The sequence below is a fragment of the Diorhabda sublineata genome, chromosome X, assembly GCF_026230105.1.
Source record: "Diorhabda sublineata isolate icDioSubl1.1 chromosome X, icDioSubl1.1, whole genome shotgun sequence".
Taxonomy (NCBI): domain Eukaryota; kingdom Metazoa; phylum Arthropoda; class Insecta; order Coleoptera; family Chrysomelidae; genus Diorhabda; species Diorhabda sublineata.
In genome coordinates, this window is record NC_079485.1 from 16,044,886 (window position 1) to 16,063,208 (window position 18,323).

At 31.0% G+C, this 18,323-nt stretch overlaps 2 protein-coding genes across 2 annotated transcripts in view; both read right to left on the minus strand.

Moving 5' to 3' along the window:
• The window catches only part of LOC130451563 (protein commissureless 2 homolog), a 46,122-nt gene that overhangs the window by 14,498 nt on the left and 13,301 nt on the right, over positions 1–18,323 (minus strand). The gene's annotated exons all lie outside the window — the stretch shown is intronic.
• On the minus strand, positions 13,406–17,502 carry LOC130451562 (uncharacterized). Its single transcript, XM_056790659.1, has 4 exons — positions 17,392–17,502; positions 17,244–17,318; positions 17,014–17,139; positions 13,406–16,962 (listed from the first exon to the last, which is right to left on the minus strand). The coding sequence occupies exons 1-4, from the start codon at positions 17,444–17,446 to the stop codon at positions 15,905–15,907; spliced, it is 1,314 nt and encodes a 437-aa protein (XP_056646637.1). The 5' UTR covers positions 17,447–17,502; the 3' UTR covers positions 13,406–15,904.

Consider the following 18,323-nt stretch of genomic DNA (forward strand, 5'->3'; position numbering starts at 1 on the left):
CTAACTTCGAGCCAAAAAGACTAGCTACTTGCTATAAAGTAACTCCAGCCCACCGAGCAGCCTGTCTACAATTTGCCAGTTAATTGGATTGACGTAAAATGGGGCTCCTTTCTCTATTCAGACGAAAGCAGAGTGTGACGGCATGGTAGAAAAGGACGCGTCTACAATACACCTTGAGAAAGATTCACGCAGTGTTGCAATAAAGAGAAGGTTCCTGGATAGGGAGGAAACACTAAATATTGATAGATTAATTTCAAATTAATTATTATGTAGTTTCTTTATTGTTTAATTATAATTTCTCAATGTTGAAGATTTCTTTTTATTTCATATTTTTTCTTCAGTTAAAAATAACTCAATAAAAAGATAGACCACTCATTATAAAGCTAAAACTAATGGCTTTGGAGTCACTTGCATCTACCACATATGTGATACGGTAAATTCCCTAACTGGACCATGAGATATGAAGATGGGATCGATATTTTTGGTATAAGCCTCGTATATATAAACGATTTATAATTGATCAGCAAATGAATATGTACATAAATAAATTTTATCTAATGTAAATTCCTAGTTTCACTATAATAGTTGAACGTAGAGAATAGGTTAATGAAGAAGCTACTGGTGCATATACTACATCTTATCTTATCACTTCCGGATTATTAATAAAAACTACAAGGAACAGTTCGATGACTCCCACTTCCTATTCGTTCATAGGAGCGTGTTCTAAGGTAATCACTAGTTTTTGTCAGAAGCTTGAAAAAATGTTAATACAAAACTTTTTAGAGAAGCGAGATAAGCTATTTATAATCAATGGGGTAGTTACGGGCTCTAGTCCCATTATTTAACTCTGTTCATTCTTTTTAAATATGATTAAAGTAATTTGATAAGACCTACGAGTGAAAGCCCCGAGAAAATAATTAAAAGTGTAACAAATAACAGTCAACTTATATTCAGTAGATGTCTGTTATATTTATGATGCAAATATCTTTCTAATTGGTGAATTAACAATTTGGTTGTTACTTTCCAGTGACCAAGTTTGAACTTAGACGACACCACTGGTACGTGATTAATTTAATCGTGTACTTTACAGTTTAGGTGATTCACTGTTATTGTACACTGTTATATAGCGGTTATTATGATTGTATTACCTTGTTGTCATTATAATTAGAGTATGAATTGTGATTAATGACATCAGAAATTGAAGAAAAATTCACTCACATAGGGAAATAGACAAATCCCTTCCAAATCTAATAACTTGTTATTCGTTATATAGAGTAAATTATCACAAATATTTTAATAATAACTATATAATTGTTAATTAATTATTAAATTTTTCGGTTTAAAAGTATAACTTTTATCTTTAAAATTGAATTGTACGTTGAAACTCAACGCTCTTTGTCAAAATATACCAAAAATGTTATGTGACAAACATACAATTTTGAGTAATCAATGAAAGAGTTGAATGAATTAAAGTTTTGATTAATTTGTAGGTTAGTTTTTTGTTTCAATAATCGAGTACTATATAATACTATGACGTACTATTATATATTTTAGAACCTTCTATAAGTTTTTCCATGAGGAAACGTTTTTTCATTCTCCTACGTTACTAAATAAAAATACTCAGGAAATTGGGAATGCGTAATAGGAATGGAAAAAAAAATATTTGAAACTTTATTAGTGGTGGAAGTGGCATAGAGTATATTTAAATTTTATTTACAGTACCGTACAATGTTATTTCTGTAAACAGCTTCAGAATATTTTGTTTTTTTTTCTAGAAATATTTGAAAAAACTCTGGAAAAAAACGCTATAAATATTAGACAATGATTAACAAATTACGTAGTATATTATCTGAACAAATAGTGACCTTAGTTTTATCGAGGATTATACTGAACAAGAGTGGCAGTTAAAACGTTATTCTACTGATTTCTCTTGGTGCTAGTTTTGCTAGTACTAGCTTTTCAGTTTTTGATAATAAATTAATGCTGTCCAGCATTCTTGAGCCCTTTCCATTTCTTATCCATTTGTTCATGTTGATCTTTTTTCTTTGTCTGTTATTAGACCATTTTTGGTCTCCGAGAGACAACGAGATGGTAGACGGCGGCGGGATCCATTACTAGCGGATAGAATCTTGTTCCAAATAACATGTATGTCTGGAAATTTTCGCGCTTTTTAGCAGACGCAATCAGTGGTACAGATATGAAAATATTAAACGTCAAATTGCCCTTTGAACGTTATTCTCCCAAAGTCGCAGCTTGGAAAATGTTATTTAATTTTGTTCTCTGGCTGTTTAGATACAATTTTTCAATAAAATTTGACTATTTGTAGATAAACCTATTGATTTGAAATTTCGCATACTACCTTGATTTTAATAACATTTCATGTTTCGATAAAAAAATTGGTGAAAATTTCAATAATTCTATAAATTAACTTACTTATTTTTATGTGGAACACAATGTTCTATTTTGCATTTATGTCATACTATAGTCCCATCAATTAATTAAAATTTGATTGTACAAATTCCAAAATCATTTTCTAACGATTTTTACGAGCCTATATGTAAAATAGCTTATACAGCTCAATGGTTCATGAACGCGGCTTATAATAGATCAAATTTTATTAGGGATGTGATTAAAAAAGTCAATTCTTTTTAAAAAACTTGTAAGTTTTCACTGTAAAACTATTTTCAGTCTTATGTAAAAAAATTATAAAGTTGGGCATATAGAAACTTATAATTAGTTGAAATATCCGCTAATGAGTGAAGTTAAATTTCATTGATATAGATGCCAAAATTATCAAAAAATGGTTGCAAAGGGTAAACAAATACTTGAAGAGTAAATGAAGCATAGTTATATCATGAATTATGATTCAAGTTACACCAAGAATCACACTAATAATTTCATTTTTTTATTTTTTTATATCACTCATCAAGGAAAACCGATTTCTTATACATTTCACTCCAAAATAATAATAATAATAATAATAATAATAATAATAATAATAATAATAAATGAGTAAACTAATCAATTTCGAATAAAAATATTCATATTTACTTCCATGCAATCAAAATTTCAAGGTTAAAATCTTGTAATAATTCAATATGGGTTGAATTAAAATAATATTAATATGCATAAATCAACAATAAGAATATGAGGTCTCACACGAACTTGTAACCGAGTATAGAAACAATGACCTAACCAAAAGGTTCAATATTCATACATGTAATTAAAAATATTATTCACGTTACACTTTAATTGGGGACAGAAATAGACCAAATTTTGATTTAGTTTGATGTGCTAACAGGAGGTCACCAAATTGACACCAATTTAGAAACGATGAAATTGGTTTTTGTCACGCCTAATATTAATACAGATTTTATTTGGAAAATTACGTTTATTTTGATGATTTTTTAATTGTATATCTTGTTATTTTTTTATATAATTATAGAACTTAATCCAAAAGAAAATTATGCGAATGGTAAGAAATAATCAATAGATGGCAGGACTCGAACCTGCAGTGGAAATTCTTTGCAGACACTTTAAGCTGTGGAAAAAGGAAGAAAAACAAAGAAGCATGGCTCAAGTCTTATGGCTTGAGATCAGCCAAAACCTTCATAGATGAAGCATACTTCTCAAACTGGACAACTGAAATACTGCATCTCAGTATAGGAGAGAAATAAACATGACACGAGGAAGTCAGTATCACAGATACAACATAGACAGGGCCACCGAAAACTACAGAAAGAAAACTACAATAAATATCGTCTGCAACAGTCGACCTCTCTTATCAACATAAACAGGATAATTAGGATTTAACCTATAGGAATAACCTTGCTTTAAAGCCAACAACACCAGGAGGATTCTTCATCGGAAAATAGGACCGACAGGGTCTCCCCCATTATTAATAATAGGCGACGATTGAGAAAATCTGGTGAGACCGTTCAAATTGTCAAAATGAGTTAACAAAATTGTTTTATCGTTTTTCACCTTTTTCATTGGCTCTTTCTCGGTACAAATAAATTATTTTATTTATGCAACAGGTGACTGTACGAGGTGTGGCTATTAAATAACGAGATTGATGATATGAAATGCTTTACTTAGATATTATGTATAATTACTTCAACAGACTCGTTCCTTTCAATTTATCACACGTTATTACCTTTTCTAATAAGATATTTTCAATCGTATTTAAAGTGTCAATTCAAAAATTTTTGCGAGCTTGTTGTCGTTCAAATGTTGGGATTTTGGGTACCAATTTTGCACACACTTCTCGCATGCTGAAATTTTCATGTGAAATTTGCCGCACAAAATTCCTTAAAATTCAGCAATCGTACGAATCGACGGTCAGATCCAACAAGATTAACAAGTTTCAAATCCATGTGAAATTTCATAAATAACAATCCGTTGCTGTACTTGGCTAAATAGCTATCAGTAATTAACCTTTGCTGCATGCATACCTCAAAATTGTTCAACTTTGTCAATACTATAATATGTAATAAGAAAAAACGACGACACTGTCTGGAGGTTGAAGATACTACGGCAGTGGGGCCAACGACTTTTATAAATAGAAGCACTAGGTTAACAATCACCTATCAAAAACTATAAGGAAACTCCATTCACATAGGTGAAACTATCAACCTATGCACCTATATTTATGTTCTGTTCGGAAATATCAGTTAAATGCTATTTTCTCACTATAAAATTAAAAAGAAGCAAGTCTTTTGAAAACTTATTGAAGTTCGATGATGAGACTTTTGGATAAGAAATAAACAAATAGTTAAACTCGTTATACTTCTTTATAACCATTATAAAACATTAAGAACGGGTGATGACTGATTAAAATATTTACTGAAGAATATGTAAATATATTAGAAGATACTTGATTGTATGTAACATATTCGACAATCGTTTACTGTATTTCATCTAACAAAACTTACATCTACTTTATTATACTTGTATACTTGAAAGGATTGTTTTGAATATTGCAGCTACCTTATAGAGTTATAATATGCATAACAACACGTGTATTTAAATTATGAATAAAGTCTTTGTTAATAACATACTATGTAGTTTATTGGAAACATCTCACTAATTTTAAGAAATGATAAAAAAAATAAAATAACAGGGGCGGCTAGAAAACAATAATACGTCGTTAGTTTGAACCCTTTATATAAATTGGATTTTTTTAATAAATTCAGCTTAATAGAAACGTAATATCGCCACTGATATTTATAAAATTATTATATATTTATACACTACCGGTAAAAAATTTTTACGCACCCTATAGTTTGCGTGGTGCACAACAACTGAAAACAATACGATCTATTTTAATATTTTTATTTTAAACAACATATATAGATAAGAATATGGTGACAATGAAACTACAGTTTGTAATTGTTATATATTTAAGTTTTTGATTCATGGATCTAATCCCCTTCCGCTTTTATTATTTCGGTGAACAATTTTGGCATTCTCTGTAACAATTTCAATGTTGTCTGTTTGGTTCCAATCGTTTTACAGGATATTCTAAAGATCTAAAGTGTAAGTAAGACACTGTTTTCTGACTTCCCTGTCGAAATCATTACTTTCAGTACATTCTTCTTTTCCAGTCCTTTCAATTACTCTCTGCACAGCTTCGAGGAATGCTTGAGATTGTTGTCAGGCAGAAAGATATATTTTCTGTCAATCAGGGGCTGGTTAGAGCGTACGACATTTTCCTTTAATATTTTTTATAACCTTCTTTCTCCAGCATCCTTCATTTTTCCCTGGTCATCTCCAAACCATCACCTTCGCCGTATTCTACAGTAGGTATCACATATGGATCTTATATTCGTTGTTCTGTGACCTGCGTACAAACATTCTTCTCTTAGATCTAAAAACCTCAAACTTTGACACATAATGAAACTCTTTCCCATACTTCATGCGTCCAATTTTTATATTCTCCAGCCACTGCAAGCTATAGAAGTACTCAAAGACAGATCCTTAGATTCATTGATCTGAGCTGATATGTTTGGGCTCGTGAGTCGTCGATCACGTTTACTTTTCAATACAATATGTTTATCTCCAGCAGTTGTAGTTTTTCGAGGCCGCCCTGAACGTTTTCTATCGACAAAGTTCCTGGTGAATGTATATTTTTTCACGTTGTACTTTTTAAAACTTTAAAACTTACAAGTCTGAATTTGCGAGAACGAAGACCATTCCAAGTTTTAACTTGTCGCACTCACCGATAAAATTTTGATGGCTAGTGTATATATAGTTATTTATTCAAAAATTAAATTTATATTTCTATCGAATTAATAAAACTTAAAAGTTATGATAAATTTACTAATGACATTTAGTGGCCTCGCTCTTTGTTTTGTTTATAAACTGGCTAGAAATATATGTTAATTGACAATTGTGGGTTTCGCAAACCAAAGCGGCTAATGTGGCAGCCAAAGCCAGGGTTGAAACTACGGTTAGAACGAATACTTTAGTATTGATCTATATTAAACACGGTCTTATAAGTACGACGATGCTTGGAAAGCGTTTTGACAAGCGATTCTCGACATGTTTAATTTGGTCTCTAGCTGTATTATCTGGAAACAGTCGAAAACCATGAAATATGGCAATGACATCAGAAACAATCACTGAAGCTTTAAATAATAAAGTGCTGCAGTATTGGAATTATTATGAACTCTTTCTTATTCCAAATGTAATCGATCAAAGTATGCTTAAAAATATAGAATCTTATTGCTCAATATCTTGATTAAAAAATATGGGGCACAACCAGCGTAAAATGATCGAAGCTGTCTCAACGAAGTATTTCCGAATATGTGGAATGGAAGTCCAGCAAAATTACCCTATTTTATGGGGATGATACTACAGTAGTTTTTGTAAAAAATTGTTATTTTTTTGAGATATTACTTTAAAAAAAACTTGACCTAACAATAAAGAAGTTAAGGATGATTCAACCCCATATATACTTGAACAGTATTTGTATTAAAGGCTATAAAGAATAAAACTGACGTGTTTAAAGAATTTCGCGATAGACCTTTATAAAGGTACAGGATTTGCTCTATTTACATTTTCCACTCTGTATAATTATTATAATTATTAAGTAGTCGACACTTCTACTTTGAAACTTGAAGTAAAATAATAAATGAAAAACAGTTTGTTTACGTCTTTCCACTGCCGGCAACCTTGAGATTGTCTTAAAAAGGCGATGTGTATGTGTATAACCAACTCATTATCATTATTAAGAAAAGTTTATCGTCTCCACAGACTAAAAATACAATATGGCTCTATTGTTTTGAACTCTTAACAGATAAAATATAATCAATAAAAAGAGAAAAACGATAGTTTTATACTGATTTGTTATAAAAACCGTTATTACTTTAATGTAAGTGATTGCTGTAAAAAACGCATGAAAGTTAATTGGTGGAATAACCTTTTTTTATTGTCTTTTTTAACTCAAAACATACAGCTGACATCTGTTTTATGGAAAACGTGAAACACACCAATTTTTATTATATCAGCCATAACTTTTAATCCATAGTAAGATGTCATTTTGAGATTTTTATACCTTCTGACTTCTGCTTTGTAAGATGGCAAAATGAAATATATACCACTATTTCCTATAAAGTAATATTCTATAAAGCTATAATGAGATATGTTGAAATCTTATTTTTTAGAATTGGCAAAATATAATATGATATGGCATCTGTAATCACTGGGTAATAATCTGTTAATAATTTTAATTTTAGAAGCTGTCAAAAACAATATTAGTCGTTTTGTTTTAGTCTTAAAAATCAAAAACTTCCACCAAAGTTACTAAACATAATATTGACAAAACTATATATGTTGTAATGTTCGGTTTTGCCCACTTATCATATTATTTTATATTTTTATTACAGAGCTGGCAAACGAAGCAGATGAAGCTTACAAGAGTAAAAGGGGAGACAAACTAGAGGCTGAAGATCATAGCAAACGACTTACAAAAAAAGTGTTACTTGTATCATATTAAATATTAAGCAACAAACATGGTTTATTAAAAACGTGTGTTATCTGAATGCAATCTAACAATTGGGGACTTTAGAGCGTTCACTGGAACTTCAAGTTAATTCTTATTGCTCGAAGTGATTGATGGCAGCGGTCCCGAACAAATTGATTCCTGTGTATTGACCAGATATTTTTGCTTCCTGGACACATCTTTTTGGAATGTGACAATGATCATGCAAGAATTGGAACCAAACAACAAATTGATGATAATTTCAAAATTGTTATTCAACTGATCTATTCGGATGTTGAAAGATCTTTTAGCATTTTTCACATTGTTAAATATTCAAGTTGAAAGAGCTTCCGACACTAATGTTGGTAAACTAGCTTAATATAAAGTGGATGGGATTCTAAAAAGAGTTTGGAACAATGTTCTTTAAGTACACATTGAATAAAGAACGCCTAGTTCAAAATTTTAGATCTAAAACGTGGAAAGGTATGAGTGACGCCAAATAATATACCGGATAACTTTATCTGGATTAAAAAATAATAATAAAATTTGAGGTGTTCATAATATTTATATCTTATGAGTTTTCACTTCTTCACTTCTGAATAAATATAAGGAGAAAATATCAAATATATTATGTGTCTAAAATTCAAAGTTTTGTGTAATTAAAAAAAAATGCTGACTAACAATAAAGTTCTTGTGAAACATAAAAAATTATATCAATAAGTTTTGCCTATAATTTATGAGTTATTTAACATCAATATGGGTCTCCTGCAAAAAAATGACATATCTGGATTTGTCATCTAACCACAGATATCATTTATATCTACAGAGTGTGTCTTATAAGTCATGTAGACTTTTCTAGGCCACTATTTAAACCTGTCGTAACTTGTTAAAGCTATAATCTAATTTTATGAAGAATACAATTGCTTTACTTTGTTTATTGACGACGGCAGTATGTTTTTATAATAAATAGTATGAATTGCCATGATTATGAAATAAGTGTGGTGTTTTTGGAAACAAAAGGCGTGGCAGTAAAAAGAATATGTGAAACTGAAAGGAAACACACAGTTATTGAGCGAACGGCATAGCGTTAATTTAATCACTTTAATAACGGAGATTTGACGCATTCAGGTCTTTTTGCGTGAGGTATTGAAGTTACAAGGAAAGCAGTAGATAACCAACCTAGTACCATAACTTGCCGATTATCGGACTCCCTTGGACCTTCTACCGGACATTGCCATTTGTAATCATTAGGTAAGATCTATGAAAGTTGTCGAATAGTGCCACATGAATTAGTCGAGATTCAAGCGAAACGTCGAGTAGAGGTTCATAAACAGCTCCTTGTCTTGCCGAACGATGATCGATTTATTAGATGCATGTTCACTTGCGATAAAAAATGGATTTATCTGAACAATCCGAACATCAGTGGGAATCAGTGGTTAGATGTAGGACATTTATCAGAACCCGCTGCAAAGAGAGGTTGAGTCGAACGGAGAGACTTGTTATTTGTCTGGTGGGATTATGAAGATTTAATGTACTTCGAAATCACCTCAGATGGTCGAGTTACAAATGGCGAAGTATATAGTGGTCAGATGATGTGAATGTATGAGGTTTTATCGGAGAAATATCCAGGTTTAGTTAACCGAAAGCAGGTTCTCTTACTAAAATGCTGAACCAAATTCTGTAATAAGATAGACGAAATTGATGTTATTGAACTCGAAGATTCATGGCAAAATTCTTACGTGGGAAAAATTTAATCCAACGGGAATGTGCAAAATGTAGTGCGACAATTTCTTGTACCTATAACCAATAAACTTACCAATGTCTTAAAAAGCTGGCTCAAGATTATAATGGGTTATACTTTGAATATCAAGGCTTTCTTTGTCTATGATTATTTAATAATAATAAAAATATTTAATGAACATTGAAAACAGACATTATTTAGAGGACACCCTCTCTATTATATTTATTTTCTTTCTAGTTATACTTTTACAATAATAGGCTTCAATAACAATATGCTCCCAATTGTTTTTCCCTTACAAAGTCACCAAACAAATTTAATAACGTTTTATGAACATTTCTAAGAGCTGCGCTGGTCTAAATTTTGGAACGATTCGAAGTAAACTTCAAAGAATAAACAATTGCGTATATATTCCAAATTATTATTCATTGACTTTGATTAATATTGGTAAAAACATTGATAACTGTTTATTTAAAAGGTCATTTCAACTGCTACTTTAACAAAATTATTCATAGAAATGATAGCATACACGTTTTGATAATAAATAATTAATATTTTTCAAATAATAAACATAAACAAGGCATAATTTATCAATGCGTACATCTTTTTAACAACAGAAGTCTCCCTGTCCTTTATTATTAATGTTGCACCAATAATTTATTTTAAAATTGTCTAGAATGTAGGCAATGTATAGAAGTGAGAAAGATTAAAACATATTGAATATACATATAGTATCAGAAAAAGCATTACAAAAAAAGAGTATGAATTTCAATGTAGTCATTTTGACTCAGTCAATATTCGCGGGTTAAATTGCGTCACGACAATGCATCGTCACACTGCAGATCAGACAGTTAAATTGTTACGTGAAATTAATATAACAGTCATTGTACATCCACCCTAATAGCCCGATTTGTGATCTTAACCTAAAGAAGTATAAATATGGTCGACGTTTCAAGACGAAGGATGAGATAGATGTAGCAATCCATCAGTTTTTAAGAGCAGATGACTAGAAGTTTTGGAAGTTTCGGTTACATTGATGTAAGTGGTGATTACTTTGAACCTCGTATTCCAAAGATAGCTACTTCGTTTCAAACTATACCGATCCTTGTTTAGAGTCGAAGGGTTTACTATATAGAGGACGAAACCTCTATCCACATTCTCTCGAAGCGTGGACCACTGATACCTCAAAATTCATACATACATACATCATTTATTAATGACTATAAAACAAAAAATGTAAACTTGCTTATTCCTAAATAATAAAAAATTATATGGAGAAAATAAACAGATCCTAATGAACAATAACTATGCTGTACAAAGAAAGGGATATATTCGTAAAACATTAGAAAATAGATTTAAAAACACTTGATTACAAAATGCAGAACAAAATAGAATAATATCAGAATGAATCATGATATGGATTGAAACATTCGAAGTAAAGACCAGGTTGAATTTTCCTTAAGCATTTTTTCTGATTTTATGGAGCACTTTGAGGCCACCAATGTGGCTTAGGGTAACTAAAATGATAGCAGGTTTATACGGTAATACCTTATTATTGACAGACGAAATTTGTATAGAATCATTTTCGGTTGACCTAAATCTTTATCATATATATTTTGTAGGAATTTACAAACATCAATTGAAAGGTGTAAATGGCTATTTTTAGATACCAACTGAGAGTTTTTCTTTCACGGATAAAACGCAAGAAGTTGGTCTTGTATATCAACTCCCAGGCATAAACTTATATCTCATACTTCGCAATAGCTTCAGGTTTGTCAACAACTTGTCCTCGCTTTCTATATGCCTAAGTATGTATTCCTTTTCGAGTGATAGGTTCTAAACTTTCTTCAGTGTTTTTTTGAATGACTTTCCTTTAGATCTTTTCGTAAAGTTCCTGTGCAGTATATGTTGTCACCAAATTGTTGCTATAGTAGCTATCCACGTATATTGAGTGGCCACTCTGAAGCTTTTCTTCTAGTAGTTGCATAGTTACCTCCAGTTCATCAGGATAAATCAACATGTGAAGTTGTACTTTGTATTTGTGTCTCTTATTTTTTATAAACTTTAATCGCAATTTTCTATTGAAACGTACACTAATATATTAGACGTAAGATTTTAAATTAAAATACTTACGTAATTTTTCTTCAATGCTATAGAAATTTAAAAGAAAACATTTCTTCGTGACATAGTCCCAGTTAACTTTTTTAATGTTGTAATAAAAATGGAATAAATGATATAACAAAAAACTGTGAGACGGAATTGACAATGATCTTTCAAACAAAAAGGTCAATGACAGACCCCAATACCATGAAATGTTACATTCTATGTAAAACCGTTTCAAATCTGCATTAAAATAAATATGCACAGTTATCGGTGAAATAGACGGTATTATTGTGTGAAATTATCTGTAAGTTACCATATAACAATAGTCCAAAAAAATGACGGATATAAATCATACTAAATTGCACTAAAAATAAAATCAGGGCAAATAAATATAATGCACGAATAATATAAATGATATAACTCTTTTGTTGAAAAAATATTGACCTTTTTGTGAATATATTTTCTTATATTATTAGTCCAGTGAACAACAGCTTTTACCTCCATCAAGACGCATGGATTTGCTAAAAATTCTCACAGTAAATAGTAAATAGAATAAAAGGCGAAGTCTACCCTTTGCCGTTATGTGCTTTTACACTTTGAGTATTGTTTTGTCGAAACTAAACATAGAAATCGATAGAAAAAAATATCCTAAGCACAAATTACACTATGGAGTTTTTTGAAAAATCAATACTTTTGACTTATTTGTGAATGAAGTTTTAAATATTTATTACTCTAGATTTTATCGAAAAAACTGAAAGGAGGTTAAATATAGCTTTCCAAAAAATAAAAAGAAATTTTTTTTCCTACAAATGTGTTTTTAGCTTTTAATTTATTGTATTTTGACAATAAGGGGTGGTTTCCACCCCTTAAAATAATTGCCCCATAGGCTATATTTTGAAGTGAAAAATAAATAGAAGTCAAGTCCAAAATTTCGCGCAAATTCATGCGTCTTGATGCAATTCTGAGGTTAAACCATATTTTTACCGTTGTTCACTGGACTATATATAATATAACGTAAATTTTTAATAGATTTTCGTATAAGAAACCCATTTTCTTTAATTAGCAGGAATATCATATTTTGGGAAACCATATTTGAATGAAACTACGACAAAATTAGTTGATCTACTGATTGATTGGTTTATAACTTCAGTACGTTATTTAAACTATTTTGGAGCTAAATTAATACCAGTTCTCAAGTAGTACACAAAACATTTTGGTATATGAGCTAAAAAAAATGCATGTCTTGTAAACTTATTATTCTTTTGAGAAATAATCCTCAAGACGAAATTATATCTCTATTTAGGTAGATATTTATTATTTCTTTCTACTCCTTAACCTTTTTAAATGTTTTTCTTGATAAATTTTCTTGATTTTAGGTTTTTCTTTATAGAATATCAGTTTAAAAATTGGACGTTTCTACCTATTTCGGTCTTTATCAAAATATGACAAAGTATATTCTATGGTGTGTTAATGCATTTTTATTTTTTTAACGTATTGATGACCCTCTAATCTATTTTCTAAATACTGTCCATCCTATGTAAACAGCGTCACAATCACTACAAGGTACTTGATTTATAATATTTCTTCTTTTGTTATTGGGTGTTTTAGTTCAATGAAATATTTCGATATAAGATATATGTCCTTTATGACTTATACGAGTACTAATATCATATTTATTGAAATAATTCGATAATTGTTGGGAAAGTCCTTGTACAGTCCTCTATGTTTTGATGTTTCGTTTCGTTTTGACCTCTACAATGTCACCCCCGCTGTTTTTATTTTAATCTTTTACGTTCATTATCTGTCCTAAATCTATTATCAGTGTGACGTCTGATAACCGGGTTTTCTACTATATTCGTTTTGGTATGAGTCATTATTGGACGAATCATTTGCAAAATTCTCTCAACAAAAATTTGAAGAGTATAAACTATTTGTCATTAGGAATAACAACATTTATGAATGAAAATAAATATTTAATGTTTTAGATAAGAATTTAATACTTTGGTTTTAAGAACCACGGTATTGTTATATTGTACAAACTATGTGATGAGGATACCTACATCTTTCATACGGTGACCTTAATTATGTAAAACAAATATAAAATAAAGTTGAAAAATTAACATACAAGGTGTGCGTATCTAAAAACTGTGAATTTGCTTTGGGATCAACTGTTATAAACGCACTAAATCATAGTGCCTTGCTCGACACGATCTATTTTGATACTGAAATGGGACTCGAATTAAGAATTCCCCTCAAACACCTTTCCACCAGATTCAGAGTTATCAATTTCTAGTGGGATACATAATAGGTTACAAGTGATGTAATGATAGATAATTTATAAATGAGTCAAAGGCAGAGCAAAAAGATCAGTCCTGTTTTTTTACGATTTTATACCTTCCACAATTTCGTTCTAGTTCACACAAATACCACAATTATTATTATAAGTGTCTTTTGTAGACTTTTGTGAAAATCCAGTTGAGATTAAATGCAAATGGGATACTGTCAGTAACATATTTAAAAATACACAGACAGTGGACCATATGATCAAGATTTCCACCGTCTAAAAATAAGAAAAAGTGCTTATACAGACTCAGTCTGTTGAGGTTGTGATGCAAAATATATCTACTACTGTATCAGAATCTATTGGATTCCATAAATTCATACCCGCCGAGCTATTACCAGATTTAGAAGGAAATAGTTCGTTTTATTATTTTGAAAGAATTTCCTCTCTTCTGTAGCAGTGTTTTCATATCGTCCCTTCAATGGTAAACTCGCGAATCTGCAAAATCTCAATTATTCAGGGGAGCAAAAAGCAATTCGATTTGTTTCCCTAAAATCAGTTTTAATTCTTTTTAAATGTTATTTTTGCCTATAATGTATAACTTGAGGCCATTTTGAAGGCTATAAGAGCAACTTTGAAAATTTTCGATTTTAAAGGCGTAAAACGCAGATTTGTTAGTTTACTGTGGTACACATTTGGTAAATATTGTAGTTTGACAGTAAACTAGCGAATCCGTAATAATTATTGTTCCAAATTTAATGTTATTATTCACTCAATTGTCGGTTTTTATTACACAACTTCGCTATACTAATGCACAATAGTTTTAGGGTACATATTTTAATATAAAAAAAGTACTTAGTCCAAACCAAATACAAGAACAAATTAAAAAATATTTATCGTTATCAAAAATTAAATCTCAAAACTAAACGTAAATTAATAATTATAAGATCAAATTAAAAAATACAAAATTAACAAAAATTAAATCTCAAAAATCAACTTAGATTAATCCTTAGAACTTATTATTCAGAATAATCAGACTCTTCCAGCTGATCTGGTTCTGGCAAGTTGTCTCTTGCCAATTTATTTGTAGGTAAATTATCATAGTAATCGTGATTAACTTTGGGTATCACTAATTCATCACAAAGTTTTTTTAAGTCTTTCTTTTTTGCATTCGAAATCGGAATTCGAGAAGAATACAGTTTTGCAGGCTCTGATATTATTACAGGACGCCCTCGTAGCTTCTTCAAAGTACATTTAGTGTATGACGTATCGTTGTAACTATTTTTAAAAAAAATTGTCTCTGGAGCCGATTTTTCATAATGCAGCCACACTGCATTGCGAAACTTAAGTTTCTGACCTGACTCGTCTTGGAAAACAGATTTTTTAGATTGGTTAAAATCTATGAAATTATCGTGTAAAAGATACGTGACGTCATAAGGTCTTGGATTTGATCGTGCTGTTCTTATCACTTGTGCCCAGCCTTCTGGGGTGTATATAGGAATATTTTTCGATTTCTGCTCTATCTTACCGTGAATGGAGTCGCATTCCATTTGGGTGTGTCCAGATTCGAAAAACTTGTGATCTATCACCTCAAGAACAGGGTGTACTTTTAATAAATGGAGACACATTATAGAAAAAGTTACGTTCTTTTGCTGCCCTGCACAATTATCTGACATCATTCGAACATGCCTTATTTCTGGTTTATTCATTATAAAATTGTAAATACAAGTAGAAATTTCCACACTTCCCCGCTTTCCTTCAGTTTCATCCCAAAGGTAACAGGTAGCATCAGAATTTCCTAAGTTATATGTCGTAAGATTGTAAACTGCAAGTTTTCTGACATAAAACAGAGGCCCGGCTGCACCCTTAGGAGTGTTAAGAACTGACTGTAAGTCAAAGTTAAACGCCAAAACAGACGTTGACGCCTTGCTGTTTCTTTATCCTCGTCCCTGCATTGACGTGCAGCTTCCTTGCGTTTTAAATAATCACCATGACTATTGTTTTGGTCATCATTTCCCTCTGTATTTTTATGAACCTCACAGGTTTTACAAAAATCTTTTTTTGGTTTATGGAATGTTAACTTGTATTCTCTAAACACCCTCCTGTACTTTTCAAAACACACGGGCTTACTAGAAATTTTCTCACACTCCAGTTTATATAATTTATACATAGTTTTAATTGTTAATGAAGAATCAAGATATTTATATTCTGATTTTTTACGGCAGTAATGGAATTCCACAGAAGGAAAGGAAAGAATATGATGCCTAAAAAATTTCTCTGAATTCTCATCTGTTTTTTGTGGTGGTGCCTTCTTTCCTCTCATATCAGGTAGCATTTGGCCTGTTTCACTAACCTTAGCTAAAGCACCCCTAATAGTAGCTTCTGGAATATTTAGAGTATCTAAAAAATAATTCCTGCAGACGTTATGTTTCTCCCCTTTGTATGTTAGAGAGTAACTCTTTGTTGCTTTCCTTCGAGACTCATGATTCGTTGTTTTTCTTTTTGGAAGATTGACAGTCACATGTTTTACAATAAATTCACGTTGCTGGTATAAAGTATCTAACCCGTGAAATGTTTTATAAATTTGTAACCTGCCATCTTCAGGAATTAAATCCTTACACTTGTGTTTAGGAAGATTCAAGCAACGAGGAGCTATAATAGGTCTAGCAGGAATATTTTTACCAGTAGTTGTTTTATAAGATTTTCCCTTGAGTCGATTCGCTTTTTCAACACTTCTTTTCCAGAGAGTAGGGTCTGATACCTTCCTTTTCTTCGGTGTTGCCTGTTTAGACGGAGAAGTAGTTTCTTTGTTTGATATTATTTCCTGTGGTAATTCATTAATATTTTCTGTAGCACCTGAAAAAAAAGGTTTCAATTTGAGCTAAAATTAATCAAGGTTATGCATACTTGTTTCCAAATCACTCAAATTATCCGATGGAGGTTGGTAATCCTTATCAAAAACACTATCATCTGAGCTGAAAGCATTTTCCAGATCCGAACCGAAGGAAGGAATAGGTGACGATTCTCTAGAACCTACAAAAGAAAAATCATTACTTTTGTCAAAACCTTGCCGAAATAAAACTTTTATGTGAAGTTTGCAGAGTTGTAGGTACAAAATGTAGATCAAAATTACTTACAAGGTAAAGGCAAAACACGCGAAGTGGATGGAATTGGCAAATCTTCATCTACTGACGTTTTCTCCTCAGTTTTCTCTAAAATTGCAAAAAAATATATTTTTAGTGCTTTGATTATCACCACTAGAAACTTTTAAATTATTTAATTTACCTTTTTCATGTTGCTTTAATGCCATTTCCACTAGCCTCTTCGATCTACTCATCATGTTTTCAAGAAACTTCACTATTTAAACTTAACCGATGAATTAATTTCAATACAGCACTAACAAACGAAAAAAGCATTAGTGCTTCCACCCGAAAACGCAATATGCAACTAAATGTTAATCTATACTACAAAATTGTTTATACAATGCTTCTTATCCTTAATCATGATAGTTTTCTTTGAAATACATTGTACTTCGTATACGGTATACTTACGTTTGTTTAATTCGGATTTTAAAATGTATACAAATTTATACTATCTTGTAATGTTAACAAAGAATAATGAATAGTTGATACATTTAGGTATTTGTTTATAATAAGTAAAAACCTTAAGCCGAACTTGACTTGTAAAACTCGTACAAAATGTAAGTTAACAAATTAATAGTTATTTGAATACCTATTAAGAATTTTTCAAATTACTTAGTCTTAGGGTCAAAAAATCGTACTCATTATCATTTATAGTAAAATATCGTTCTTGAATTCATAGTGCTGTAACAAATAAAGACACACGTTGAAAATTTATCCAAATCCAAAAGCGCAATAAAAATTGTTTGTATCCAAAAGAGTAAAATGTCCATAAGTTACGCGAGTTTACAACACGCTGATAACATTTACGAAATAGCTCACAACAGTAGACTAACGAATTCGCCTATTCGCGAGTATACATTGGTAAAGAGATGCATGTGTTATTAAAATTCACTACGGTAAAGTCACCAATCTATAAATTCGCTACTTTACAGAGGTCGAAAAACAAGATTCACGCAGTTAGGTGAGTTTACAGTGGCAATATCTAGTATAACGAAACGAGCTACAGATACGCGAGTCTACCATAGTGTGTATTGGTCATCTTACATCCAAATGCACCAATAACCTCAAATTCGC

What these genes read in the sequence shown, in the direction of transcription:
- LOC130451562 (XM_056790659.1), bottom strand. Translation starts at nt 17,446, where the DNA reads ATGATGAGTAGATCGAAGAGGCTAGTGGAAATGGCATTAAAGCAACAT. An exon ending in GCGTGTTTTGCCTTTACCTT is followed by an intron (nt 17,140 to 17,243) that starts GTAAGTAATTTT and finishes TTTCTTTTGTAG; the next exon opens with GTTCTAGAGAATCGTCACCT. An exon ending in TTTGAGTGATTTGGAAACAA is followed by an intron (nt 16,963 to 17,013) that starts GTATGCATAACC and finishes CTTTTTTTTCAG; the next exon opens with GTGCTACAGAAAATATTAAT.